This window comes from Abrus precatorius, unplaced genomic scaffold (assembly GCF_003935025.1).
Source record: "Abrus precatorius isolate BTA unplaced genomic scaffold, Abrus_2018 Scaffold6, whole genome shotgun sequence".
Lineage (NCBI taxonomy): Eukaryota > Viridiplantae > Streptophyta > Magnoliopsida > Fabales > Fabaceae > Abrus > Abrus precatorius.
In genome coordinates, this window is record NW_020874406.1 from 17,766,234 (window position 1) to 17,780,983 (window position 14,750).

Here is a 14,750-nt window from a genome sequence, read left to right on the forward strand (position 1 = left end):
ATTTAATAATGTTTTTTTTTTCTTTCTTAAATAAGAGAATAGTGTAAATGGTGAATAAAAATAAAAATATGTTAGGCTAGACTTTGCATAAATAAGTTTGATTTGTTTAATAATTTGAAACCTGAGTATAATATTACTTGTTATAGGCTTTTTATTAAGTTTAGCTGACATATTTAAAAGTATAATTTAACCTATTAGCCTTTTTAATAACTTACATTATATTGAAACATTTAATAAGTTATTAAACTTCTTTATAAATAAACTATTAAATTATCTAATTAGGTATTTTTAATGATAAATTAGAATTATTTTACATATAATTTAAGCATATTCAACAAAATCAATGCCCACCCCATCTTTGTAGGCTACTTCTTAGGCTAAAAGTACTCTATGCACCCTACAATTTTTGCACATATAATAGTTAAGCATTTAAGAACTCTGACAAGAGATTAATTAAAATTTACTTAAAATTACAAAAAAAAAAATGTTTTTTTTAAATTAATATTTTTCTCATATTTTTTAAAATTTTAACTGAAAATTAAAAAAATTATTAAAAAATGTATTCCTAACATTACTTTTTTCAAATATATATTTTCATCTTCTTAAAGACAATCAACTGCTACCATTCCATTGGGAAAGTTGGAGTGGTCGGATAATGGCAGTGAAGTTCAATGTTTCACCTTTTTTGTCTTCCTTGTAGCTGTTGGTTTCTTTTACAAAGTAATGTTTCCTTATCTTCTTTTGGAAAGCAATTTATCTCTTTCTTAAACTTTCTAGTGATAAATATTTCAGAATCTTGAATTAAATTAAAGCGTAAGAGAGAATTAAAAATGAAAGAAGTGACTAGACAGATACGTCACCCATGCCAAAATTTTAAATAAATTAATTAAAATGTAAATTAGGTACTATTTTAATGTTGTTGAATGTGACTTGATTCTTAATAGGTTTTTTTAGTAGCATTGGTTTTTAATCAATGTTAGTTTTTTTTTTTTGTCTCTTTTTTTCATTTATTGATTATCCTAAATTGAGTTTAATTTCTCTAAAGTAGAAAAATATATTTTAAAAAAATAAGAGCATGTTTGATTCTCTTTTTAAATACACTTTTCTTTTTTAAATAATAAAAAATCAAAACCAAATCAAGCAAGCTCTAAATGATTGAGATTTTTTTAAAATAATTTTCACATGCAATATATTTTATCAAAATTTCTGCCATACGATTACTGATGCCTTTATCTAAAATAGACTGCTAAACTCAAATCCTATTTAATTAGACCAATTTATACTTATCATGGATGTGTGAAGTAAGCATCATATCTCCTTTGGTAACTCTAATTGCATAAGCTAAAATTCAAACATATTATATCAGAACAATTTTTAGATATTTTTCTTTTTATATTTTTATATACACTTTGAAATTTATGCATTATTCTATCCTATCATGTTTTAATATATAAAATTTTAATTTCATATATATTAATTTTTACAAAATATACAATAAAAAATTATACTCAATTGCTGACCAGATCCAGATAATATATATTCGATTTTCTTAAAATAAAATTTTGAATCTCATTAAAAATATTATAAATGTTTTGAATTTGAGCAAGATTATTTTCTGTAGACATTGTGATATAGGCAAAAGATAAAGAAAAGAGGACACATTAAATTGTTGAAAATTACTGTTACTAATATTAGAATCCGTACACATATCGTAATTATGTGTGTCATGTAAACCAAAAACGCCAAAATATTGAAGATTTGGTTCCCCGAATGGTCGAGAGAGTATTTTAAGCCGTGAATGTCTTTATCGTCGTTGTTAAATCATGCGTAGTCTCTTTTAGAGACAGACAAGTACTAAATTATTTACAAACCAAAGCTGGAAAAAAGCCACACTATCTTTATTTTTATCTATTTGTCCATATAAAAAATTAAGTATATTTTAAATTGTTATTCTTCCTTTTATACTCTTTTGTTCCTATGAAATATTTATATTATTTGAATAATTTACTAGTCAAAGAAATTTACTGATAAAAGATAAATTAAGAAGTTTAATAATTAATTTCAACAAAATGATTAAATTCTGTAATCTATGTAAATTTTCCTTTTGCTGCACAGATAAATAAAAATGAAGGTAACATAATTCTATACTTCAAAGACAGCTATAATTTCTACGATCAGATGTAATGTCGCATTAAAAAAAAATCTCTTTTCCCCCGAATTGTCTGGGGGACGTAATGACATAGAAAACTGAAACCAGAAACAAAAGTCAACAGTCAACACACAATTCATTGAAAGGGATCATAGATATACAGTTAACAATGCTTTGCAGTACAGATATGATGTGTTGAACTACCAAATTAAATCCCTACAAAGGCGAACAAACTCTTCAAAAGACTTTGGTGCCTCAATGCCTCATTTTGCCATTGGTAGATTTTTGGTTTAGGATCCTACTAGAACTGCATTGCCTAGCTGCACGATTTATGGCTGTCAAAACAAGAAGAGCATTTCTGAGAATTATATATATACATCAGTGCATGTCATGCATACTTTTAACAAGGATTTGTTTAGTACAAATGTTACAACTTACAAGGTTCTACTTTCATGCAGCCATTAGATGACTTCACTGAAAGAAAGTTGAACGATATATGGTATTGAAGTGAGTAAAAAATGGGGAAAGGGTGTTCATTTATTGAATCCCTGCTTCAGAAGGAAGAAATATGAAAAAGTCCAAAATAAATTTCATATCTTTTAAGGCGATATCTGAAGACTTTTCAGATCCACAATTACAATTTCATATTGATATTGGCATTGCTATGTTAATTTCTGTTGGTTGCAGTAATGTAAGGGGAATTGCGCGCAAGGGACCAGAAGATGTTCCTTCAAGTAAAGCTGGATATTTGATCCCACAAGACATGATTAAGTGTGCAATAGTGGAAGCAGAACCAAGTATCAAGCAAGGTGGATGACTTCTAATTCACTACGAAAACTAGATCAAAATTTGGAAGACAGAATGACTACATGGTAGAAATTCCATTTATATCGTAAAGTAGTTTAACAATCACATCACATGACATTTCAATGAGTCCTATATACCAATCTCATAACTATTTAGCTATTTGATCAAGTTTACAACATTTAATGCATTAAAGATTAATTTAACACCACTAACAAGAAATTATCCATATTCTAGTGAGATAGATTTGACGGGTTTAATAATTTTAGTTTGCAAGTATTTCAGTAGAAGAGTGCTATAAGGTACAAAAAATGATAAAACGAAAATTGTAATAAACACATGTCCATGTTTAACAGGTTAAGTAATTAAGAAAAAAGGGGCAAGTGTTTTACAGAAATCATGGGTGGTTCTTTGTTTACAGTTTTCATACTGCTTCTGTCAAAAAAATTTCGTACTTCATTTCTCATTTTGGTATCCCACTTGTGCGAAACACATTTACCAGAAAAGAAATTTCGAACTAGGAAGGCAAAATTTACTTCCCACGCACTCTAACCTGATTATTTGATGCTTGTTCATGTATTCTGTTTGGCTTCATGTTCAAATCAATCATTTTAGTTTCCATCTTGGTATGCCCATCTGCATCAGGTCCTGGCGTTGAAACCAGAGGCATCCTGTGATTTTGTTGCTTCTCTCCCATTTTTAGTTTGGGAAGTGGAGTTTGTCCTCTTTTAGCCTCTCCTGGTTCCAGTGGCTGTGACGCCGGATTTTCAGCATGACTAGATTTATCTCCTGGAAACTATGGAATAAGGAGATATTAGACACTTGAAAGGAACCCAGAGATATCAAGATAACGAACAAGTAAAGCTCATTTTAGTGCCTGAGATTGCAAGCTTTTGAACATTTTAATTCCTCACTCTACTTCTTGACTTTTCAAAATGTTATTCACTTTAGGTTTTTCTATTCTATTTTTCACATCAAAGAGTGAATGACGTTTGACAAAGTAAGCTTTTGCAAAGTTAGAGACTAAAGTGACACCAGCACTTACACAGGTACAATTTCAGGGACTAAGACGTAGATTTATCTTGTAAACAAATTAAGACCAAATATGCTGGAAAGGAGAGGCTCACCTCAACTCTCTGCCTGAAAAGAAGATATCGTCCATGCGTTCTTTTACCTCCGACATGAACTATCATATCACACTGCAAACAAAGGGAACTTCCATCTGTCTCGCAATAGAAGAAAGCTACATCCAGAGTGAAAAAGAGCAAACATATAAGCAATAGGCATCAGAGGAACCCTAAAAATAATAGAAAGATGAAACTACTAACCAGGTGCATTCTCGCATATGTCACAGCGAGGCACATCACTTGGACTTGCAAGACCAACTCTCACATGCCTACTAGCTAGCTTATTGCACATGTGAACCTGTCAGCTCATAAAGACTAAACTTTGAGCCATTGGTTGAAACATGTTACCACAATAATCAATACCAAAATAAAGCAAAAACAAACTTCAATTTCAAATTTACACCAAAAGACCAAATCGGATCAAAGCACATATATAAAGCTGGAGGGTCAAACTGCAAGCCCCTCAATTCGTTACCCTCAATCAATTTCCTCTATCAGTGAACTTGCCCACGATTTCAACATTAGTACATTGCTAATGAAACATCATAAATAATTGCGGCACACTTTCAGAAACATCAGATTGTAAAATTCAAGTCAATGATCTAAAGGAATCAATAAGAATAGTGAGCATCAGAAAACAGCAAAGAAAATCTGAATGATACAATTAGAGATAAAATAAAATAAAACCTTCTCATCACATGCACGACACAGCGCAGCCTCATCAGCGGCGCAGAAAACTATAGCGGCCGCACTCTCACAAGCGTCACAAAGCGTTCGCATAATTGAACTCTCTCACTTTCATCGCTTCAATCAACAAACAGAAAGAAAGTTAAAGTCAGACACATAAGAGAAACACCCTTCTTTGAATAAAAAGAAGAAAAAAGAAAAAGAAAAGGCCACAGAAGAAGACAGGTTTTCACCAAATCCATGTGGGTAAGATAGTTTTGTTTTTCTCTATGTTGTTAGTAGGGAAGGTGAAGGTGGTGTGCTTAACAAAGATGATGATGATGATGATGATGATGGGGAAGGACTATGATTAGAGTGTAGGATAAAAGAGAGGATTTTGGAGAAGTGGGGGACCTTGGAGGTTGATTCCAGAACTTTGCATTTGCAAAGACACAATAAATGAGTGTTTGTCAACTATGTTGGGCTCGAACGGTACTTCGTAGCCACAAGTTCAAAGCCAATGTGGGGTTGACAGCAACTCACCCTTCATTCTCACCCACCAATTAATTATCTGACATGGGTCCCACCTCTTTCTAGTGTTTATTGTTGCTAAGCCTAACACTGCCTTTCCTTTCCAACCACAAAGCATACAAACGAATCTCCTTCATCTCTTCTCTCTCCCCACTTTAATTCCAAACTCTTTAACTTGTTTCTCTACTTACCCTTATTCAAAATCCAACCCAATCTCTCTGCACAACTTTACATAACTCACGCGGGTATTTTTAGCTTTTAAATATTATATAAGAAGCTTTTAAAGAGTATGTTTTAATAAGCTTATAAGCAGTTAAATTTTTGGTTAATTTTAACTTATTTCAATACATTAATTATATAAATTATTATTTAAAAAATATTAAATAAACACTTAAGTTAAATAAAATATGTATACAATTAGTAATTAAAATTTGTTACCTCCCACCTTCCCTAAATATACATAATATTTGCCAAGATTTCTCCTGCAACAAACTTTTTGCATTTAGGGGGATTTGGGTTGATCCGTTAACATCTATCTATGCTAGTGAATATATGGAAGACTCAACAAACTGGTTTCAAAAATTTTACTATAAATAGTTGAGCAAAAAACAAAAGAGAAAAACTCTAGACAGCTGTTCACAGTCCACAATTAGAAGGGCAATAGGAGATAAACAAATTCATAATTTTTGTTGCTCCCAGAAGAGCTTTACCAAATAGAAATAAAATTGGGCTTGAGATTTCAGTTCGGCTTGTCTTAAATACCTCTAATATATTGTTCTACATCATTATCACATTATTTCAGAAGTTCGGTGAAATTAAAGCCAACACATTTTGAAAGCTGCCATTTTGGCTAATGCTAATCTTTGAAAGTTGAGAATTCTCCGTCAACAACCTTCATATGTCTTGCTTTTTGTTCCTGCCAATGCTCCATTGCGGAAACATGACTTGTTATCAACGCTTTTGTTCGTGTTAACAATTACTTTGGCCTTATTCTTGTACTCTAACCTTATTCTTGCTTAGTATATATTATTACCAGAAATACAAAAAAAAAAAAAAAACTGAGTCTTCCTAAATATACACCATCAATCAGCGGCATTTATGATGCGTTGGTCATTTAAGGATATACTATTATTTACACAAATAAATTCATCACAGACTACTTTTTTGCATTGAATTTGAGCCATCCATTTTTGGTAACCTTGTTCCTTTTGCCAGGCATCTACTTTGTGCTTTGTAGAAGCAGCACAGTTTTGGTAGAGGCTCAAATTCATCACTCGTTGCCTCGTGCGGAAAAGAATTAAAAGATAAAGACAAACCCGCTGGTGAGAATAACATACGACAACTGAGCAACTCAGAATTTCTTATTATTACAAACAAAACATGATACAATAACAATAAAGTTTTCCTTGGGTCCATTCTTCCCTTACAAATTTGCCATGAGTCCAGACCCCAAAGAGGCTTTTGTATAGCTTTTAACATAAATTAATTAACAATCTTATCTTCTTATCCCCCCTCCTTTCATTTTTTTTTTATGAGCAAACTCTTTTTATATCTTATAAACAAAAAAGAAAGAAAGACAAGGACGTGAACTTAATGTTCTTCGCTTTGTTGTTGTAAAACTGTTGGCAGTTTAGAATGAGAAATTTATCATGTCCATGCTCAAGCTTTCCATCATCACATTCTCCATGAATCCACACTTGGAAGGAGCAGCCTTCTTAAAGCTCTGGCCCCTGGGCTTGAAAGAGCATGAAGAAATAGGAATGATTGGGATATTCTCACAATTGCATAGCTCAATCATGTACCCATCTGGGTCATGGAAGAACACTTGGTCCACCTTGATTCCTCCTTCCTCTACCACAGCTGTGACATACCTCATCCCCCTCTCTTCTAACCTCCTTTTAACAAGTTCAACATCCGTACACTGCCCAAAATCAAAGCATTGCTAGCATGATCCATGTGAACATTTAAGTGGTGCTACAATAATTAGGGTGTGTTGCAATAAACAGTTGCATTAAATGCTCATTCATTAAATTCGAACCACACTACCGTTTGTATTATGAATTTGAAATAAGTTCAAAAAAATCCTATCTTCACAAGATTTGCTGAGAACCATATTAAAATAAGCTAAAAAGAATCACAAATTAGTTTCATAAACTCAAATAAGTTTCTCGTATGTTCTTCCAAATACCCTCTTAAAAGCCTGATTACCTGGAATGAAATATGGTTGTCCTTGGGATTAATAGGCCTTAATTCATTCAAGCAGGTATCAAATTCATCAATGTCTGGATTCTCGATCAAGTGTATTCCAATACCATAATTGTAAAACCTACAAAAATTAAAATGTAACCAAATTAGTATTCTTAATTTGCAACAAGATATCGAATATAGAAAAGAGGCAATGAAGAGAAAATGATGATGTTACCAGGCTCCATTGAACTTGAAAGAAGATGGGCGTTTGATGGGAACAAAGCCCAAGACATCCTCATAAAACCTCATAGACTCCCACACTGATCTGCATAAGAGGGACACATGGTTCAGTGAGAGCAGAGGAAGTGCTTGTGTTTCACAGTTGCCAACTTCCTCAATCTCCATGATCCCCTCTTTTTCTCTCAACAAAGCACCTGCACTCAGCTTAGCTTTCACTTGTGTGATCACTTTTGAACTTTGCAGTGAATGCCATAAGCTAAGTCGCCTCTTATATAAACCATAAATTTGGTAATATTTTGCTTGTCATGTAGGAACCTTCCTGGAAGGTTCTTTTGATCGAGGGAAACACAAGGAAATGCTACACAGCCCTGAGTATCATACTAGATTTGAGCTAGTTTCTCATTCTGTACATGTTTGTTTGTTCCGAGAAAATGTTTGGAATTTGATCTTAAGCTTAGTTATTTAATAATTTGGACTTGGCACCATGATTTTGTATGGTATTAGTGAAGTTCAGCTACTTAGGAGGGTTACCCTACACAAAGGAAAAAGTTAAAATATTGAGAAATTTCTAAGATGCTTCCTTGCAAAATGTGACATTGTTTACCATTTTTTTTTTTCATGTGTATTACTCAAAGATTACTGACTAATATATATCTATTGCGTCTTCGTAGCAACGTAGTTTGCTTTGTTGTGTACGGATCCGCTATTTCCTCTGCATGTTAGTATATCATGTACACTTGCATCAGGACATCAGCAGGTGCAAGTTTTTGGCCTAAATGCGTGTTTTTGTCTTGACGATTAGCATCTTACTATATGTTTTATGTACTTGTTCATGGTTCTACTTGAGATACGCCCACAATTTTATCCTATTTTTTTCACAAATACTTTTAATTTTGCAGCTGATATTCGAGACTAGGAAATAAAAAGGGGTAGTATTTTTCATGTTTACCCGTCAGAATAATCTACACCATTTTTATGTAATTTTCTAAGATAATAAAATAAGGAAAAAAAATCAACCAGTTCTATTATTTGAATAATTTACATCAGCTCCCAGTTTGTGTAAACTTTCATAGAAGTATTTACGGGAGAAAAAAAATTACTTAAAAAATGAATAATTTGTTTTTCATAAATCAAAAATAATTTGTATTTTTCTGTTATTTTTAGAAGTTCTCTAATTTGAATCCTCTAAAATTTTAAAAATAAGTTGTTTCTAATTTATTAAAAAATTATTTATTTATTATGCAGATTTTTTTATAAATATTTTTCTAGAAAAATATCCAAACTGAGTTTAAGTATAATTGTTTATTTATGAATTTTGTTAACTTCAACTCTTAGAATTAAGTTTAAACATCCACAAATAAAAAAAATTTATGAAAAAAATATACAGTTATTGTATTAAAGTTATAAAAATATAATAAATATTTATCTTTCTAATAATTGTTATTAATTGCTTATACTCAGTCTTTTAAAGCTAAGATTAATAAAGCCCTTTATTTATTATATACATAAATAAAGTGCTTTGGTAAACTCAAAAGAAATAATGAAACTCATATTTCACTTATTTTATGAAATAATTTTCTTATTTTAACATAGTTTTATGTATTTATTTTTTTAAAATTTAGGAATTTCGATGTACAAATATTATTGTTAAAAACAAATAGTCTAAGATTCAAAGGTTTTCTTTTTGGTAACTGTAAGAGTTTGCTTTGTCTTTCTAATCTACGTATATTCAAAAAGACTTTTTCTTTTCATGGTCCAAAGAATCACTTGGGCTGAATATGTGTTTCTAGTCTCACTTGTATGGGCTCTCAATGCATTATGTTGGGCTTTATTAAATTCAGGATTTAAATTTATTTGTGAGCCCATTAACAATGACACGTAGCAAATTCTATCCACAATAGTAACCAATTGGAAGCACCCACCTACCTACTCAACCACTGCTACACGTGGACCAGAAAAAAATAAAGGATCAAACCTCTGCCCCATCAAGTCCATATACTGCAACAAATTCGGATTTGTTGACCAAAAAGAAAAACAATTCGTATTTAAACTCTATTCCGTAGTTTTAAAATAATAGAATTATGTGGGTTTGCTCCCATATAGCTAATTATCCAACCACAACTGATTAATTTATAAATGTTTAGTGCGCAACACTATTCATTCTTCAATTAAAAGTTTCTACTTTATCTAATTTTTATAAATATTTAAATGTATTTTATTAAAAATAAATATAATAATAATTTATAAATTAATATTAGTTTTGTATTGATTAATTTATTTTTAAATTTTTAAATTTCAAAGAATTTTATTTTTATATTTTGCTTTTCATTTTTAAATTTTGTTACTAAATTATATTTTAAATATGTTATTTTTTATTTATAATTATTTATATAATGTATGGGACATTTAAGTAATCAAAATATTAAATTATCATTTGTATTCTTAAGAAAATGTAGGCTTATATTTTGATGGTTAGATCTATAATTTTCTCTATATACTTGTTCCTGTTAGGAAAATACGGGTCTTCTAAAAATTCCTTTCTTATGAAGTGAGATGACATCCTTGCAAGTACCTCTGACTTCTCCCTATATGACGTGGGAGTTGTATCTGCAAAAGGCATTTCAATGATAAAATCAAGTGTCAGTTTAGGCAATAAATGCTATTGAATGTTCAAAAGTCAATCATTTACCTATACTTCTTACTTTTCTGTATTTCTTACTTTTCTTTTATAGACAGTATTTTGAGCTAATGGGCTTTATGAATCAACTTCGTAAGCCTTATGTTTAGATACATAATTAATGATTACTTTCCTTAATCTACTCCAATATGTCTAATTTATCTTAACCTAACGGAGTGTTCGTCCTTGCGTCGAGGGGGTACTTAAATTTCTTTTTCTGCTATAATGATCGAGTGGTGTCTTATTTAGTACACTAGCCTCCTAAGCCCGAGGAGGTACGATATAAGGGCATAAAAAGGTTTGTTGACCTTGTCGGTACTTTAGGTGAGACTAGTATGGTCAGCTTTACCGATAAGATGTTCGGTTTTAAAATATGGTGGTGTTCAACCGAATAAGTAGTTAGGTTCTTTTTTTTGGTGTTTAAATCGATTAGGTAATCAGTTTTTTTTTTCTAGTGTTCAGACCGAGTAGGTAATCAATTTCTTTTTTCTGCTATAATGGACGAGTATGTTGTTGGCTTAATACGTTTTAAGTCTCTTCAGAAATTAGGGTTTTCTTGTGGTTCGTGCTCTAAAACGAAAGGTTACGCACTCTGAACCCTTAATCTAAAAAAGATCTTATGGTTGAAAAAGCGTGTGACTCTTCATCTGTCTGAAACCATATGTTCTATAAATATGTGGTGATCCAGGTATCATATGCATTTTCTGCTCTAAACCGAGGGGTATATAGTTCTTATATTGTTAGAAGCTTTTCCTTTCTTCTTCTTGAGAATTTCTTGAAAGTACACTTGTTTTATTTTAACCTTACTTTCTTTTCTTGTTCTTCTTATGACCTATTCCATCGAGTGGAAGGATTCATTGTCGGATATGGCAAGGTTGACTACTACTCTCTTGAGGTTGGGGACCTCGGTGAGACCGAAAGGTTTGAAGAGGTTTCTTCGTGGTCGAATGATGTTGTGAATGAGCCGGATACGACTGCTAGGGAACTTGAAGATAATGTCGAATCGTCTGACGCTTGCCATGATGGTTCTGAGTCAAGCGAGTTGTTACCGAATGCTAGCCTCCAAGAGAAAGGCCTACATTTTCACTTTGTACAATTCTTGGATACAAATGGGTAAATGGTAAAGTGACCGTATATTTTTCGCGCTTTCAACAAAATAAACAACTTCAAGCCTTCGTAGACCATTGTGATATATCACTATGAGAGACTTTGGACCCCTATCTAATAACTATTAATGTTTGTCGAAGGGATGACTCCGATAATCCTAAACTGGTATTTTTAGGAGATGGTGTTGAGATGGTTGACATCTTCTTTGTATATGAGTATATGTTTAAAGAATTAGGTGTAAGGCTTCCTTTTGGCGATTTTCAAATGGGTTTGTTGAGGATTTTAAATGTCGCACCGATACAACTTCATCTGAATGGGTGAGCGACGATGCAAGCATTCAAAATTTTGTGTAAATTTTACCATATAGAGCTTAGTATAGGTTTATTTCTTCATTTTTTCTATACCCGTCCTTCAGACAAAGTGAGATGGGTATCTTTAATAAGGCAAGTCGAACTGTCACTTTTTAAGCTTTACACTTCATCGTTCAAAGGTTTTAAAACTGGTTACTTTAAATTAACAGTGCATCCTATCGGTAGAAAATATTTTTTTAATAGTGAAAACAAACTTCTTTTCCCTTTTCACTGGACTCGGGTACCTCGTCAGTATGACGTATTTTCCAAGGAAATGTTATCGGCTGAAGAATTGTCAGCTTTGGAATGTTTGAAGTCTCTTCTTAGGGAGCTTCCTGTCCGAGCCTTTATACTTTTATTGAAGTCTCCCCAACCTCACTTGGATATGGATGATATGTTTCATGCTTTTGGTGTATAACTTGGACATTAGATTATATTGATTTGACTTCTTATTTTCATTGTAGGTATAATGACTCAAAGGAGACTTGGTATCAACTATCGCCAAGATTTGAAGCAACGAGCTCCTGTAATGGCAAAGTGTTATGTTGTGATAATGATAAAAGTTATCAAGTGACAATATTATTTGAAGATGTTAGGTAGTTATAGTGATAATAAAGGATATTAAATAACAATGATAGTAATAATGTTAAATAACTACAGTGAAAAGTATTAGATAATTACAAGAATAATATAGTAATGAATGATATCAAACAATATCAGGAGAAGTATTGTTGGACTGTTTAGCCCCTTATATTATCCTATTATTTCACAAAACTATATATTAAAATATAACATAATAATTTATTTATTGTATTATTTTTTTCTTGTAAGTTATAAACATTTTATCTATGATATAATGTATAAGAAAATAATTTCAAACCTCTCAATAAGTGATCACCACGGATTTTTTTTAAAACAAAGCATATTTTATGTTTACTATCATATTTTTGTTTTTGTTTTTCAAAAACATAAACCTTACTAGTTAATTTACATTACAAGATCACCTTTAAATGAACTATATACATTTATTAACTTCTCACCGAATTCCTTTTTTTTATAGGGTCTTGAAAAAAGTCCACATGTAATTTAAAAACGATCCATATAGTACAAGAAGTAAAATATCAATAATCAAGCTAATGAAATAATTATTTGAGTTTCTATTATATTAAACTTTTTTTCTTTAAAATTACTGATCATATTTATAAATTGTAAAATGTTAATTTTATATAAGGACCAAAACATTAAATGTGTTTGAAGACTTATAGGACAGATTAATAATTTTTTTACACATTAACATATGTTTGACATCATCATAATATTGGATCCGAAGACAACAATAAAAAACAACATTTATGAATCAATAAAGAGTATTTCATGTAAGTAATAATATTTAAACCACAGTGTCAAGTTGATTTTATGGTAATCATGATTCTTCCGCAGATTTGTTCTCATTGTTTTTCAAAATTATAAATATAAACAATTGAACATCCAGAAACCTAACCCAAAATTTAAAATAGATTAATATACAAAGAAAATGGAAACCAGATTTCAATATCAAGTTGCTTTCGCTCGTAAAGTGATATGTGACGCGATTTGCATACTTTTCTTTCATTTATAAATGAAAAGAAAAAGAACAAAAGAAAAAGACAATTGAATATTTTGTATGATTTAACAACAAGTTTCTAATATTGATAATTTTGCGGTAACAAGAACTCCCACCTGGTTAGTATGCATGCAATTAAGTGCACTCACAATGTGATTGCTAAATGCTAAACCTAACACACGCGAATGACCAAAGTAAATGCTAAATCTTAGCCTATGAATCGCTGTTAATTAGACCATTTAACAACTCAAGCCATTTGGATTTATTTGTCGGTTTGCAATCAAACTTAGACAAATTTAATAGATAACATCACTCACCTAAAACACCTTAACTAACACCTAATTGCCACCATCATATGTTCATCATTTGCAATTGCGTCTTTTTCATTTGTAATTATGGTCGTCATTATCACTGCAGAATGGGTTCTCCTATTGTTAATCATCTGCACCGGATGCAAGCCATTAACACATTTATGTGCCATGACAAAAAGTTTATATTTAACATAATTTATAATAATAGTTTTTGTTAGTTAGTATCTTCAAGATATTAATTATAAAATTAATAATATTTTTTAATTGAAAACATCACGATAAAGATGTATTAATAATATTTTTAATAAAAAATAATTTTTTTTAATTAGTTTTCTTTTAAAACAATGGTTGCAAAACAGTCAACACCTAGTGTTAGTGGATTAGTTAGCGTTTTCTTTAATCATTTACTTAATTCAAGGAAAAATTAATGTGGAGAAAAAATATTGAATTAGATAAAACAAAAAAAAAATTAACTCTTTTATTAAGTAAAGAAAAAAAAATACATTATTCATATTTTTCTTCCTTTCATTTAAACAAATTGTGGACGGAAAGGAGGGAAGGCAATGTTTCATCTTACAAATATTTCATGTTTTGTTATTTGAAGGTTTTTGTATGCAAAAAAGTAAAATATATTTAATTTCTTACACACATACAATTTATATATATATATTATACATACTTATTCAAAATACGGTCAAATCACTACAAGAAATGCGGAACAGTAGTTTTAGTAACAGTCACATAAAATACAAAATTAGTGGCAGTTTTCTGCAACCGTTGCAAAAATTGCAGGAGTTAGCGATAGTTTTCTGTAACTACCATAAAAAATACAAGATGTAGCGGCGATTTTGTGTAATCGCCACAAAAAAGACGGGATTTAGCGGTAATTTTGCATAATTGCCGCAAAAAAAGTGGAATTTAGAGTTAATTTGCAATAACAGAATATAAGAAACACTACTCAACCCTCACCCATTCTCCATCACCTACTCAAAGCTACC

At 31.0% G+C, this 14,750-nt stretch overlaps 2 protein-coding genes across 4 annotated transcripts; both read right to left on the bottom strand.

Moving 5' to 3' along the window:
- Window positions 1–2,161: 2,161 nt before the first annotated feature.
- On the bottom strand, window positions 2,162–5,210 carry LOC113869512 (B-box zinc finger protein 18-like). 2 transcript variants are annotated; one of them, XR_003505482.1, is made up of 7 exons: window positions 5,001–5,210; window positions 4,768–4,884; window positions 4,282–4,378; window positions 4,081–4,196; window positions 3,507–3,749; window positions 2,370–2,484; window positions 2,231–2,247 (listed from the first exon to the last, which is right to left on the bottom strand). XR_003505482.1 is itself a non-coding variant. In XM_027505865.1 (6 exons), exons 2-6 carry the CDS (start codon window positions 4,858–4,860, stop codon window positions 2,479–2,481), a joined length of 555 nt encoding a protein of 184 aa, XP_027361666.1. In that variant the 5' UTR covers window positions 4,861–4,884; window positions 5,001–5,210; the 3' UTR covers window positions 2,162–2,478. The 2 variants fall into 2 exon arrangements, 1 of the variants encoding a protein (XP_027361666.1); XM_027505865.1 differs by having other exon boundaries at window positions 2,162–2,484.
- Window positions 5,211–6,606: 1,396 nt separating this feature from the next.
- Window positions 6,607–13,450, bottom strand: LOC113869511. 2 transcript variants are annotated; one of them, XM_027505863.1, is made up of 4 exons: window positions 13,429–13,450; window positions 7,700–7,832; window positions 7,486–7,603; window positions 6,607–7,198 (listed from the first exon to the last, which is right to left on the bottom strand). In XM_027505863.1, exons 1-4 carry the CDS (start codon window positions 13,448–13,450, stop codon window positions 6,908–6,910), a joined length of 564 nt encoding a protein of 187 aa, XP_027361664.1. In that variant the 3' UTR covers window positions 6,607–6,907. The 2 variants fall into 2 exon arrangements, with proteins under 2 accessions (XP_027361664.1, XP_027361663.1); XM_027505862.1 differs by lacking the exon at window positions 13,429–13,450 and having other exon boundaries at window positions 7,700–8,089.
- Between the last annotated feature and the right edge of the window lie 1,300 nt (window positions 13,451–14,750).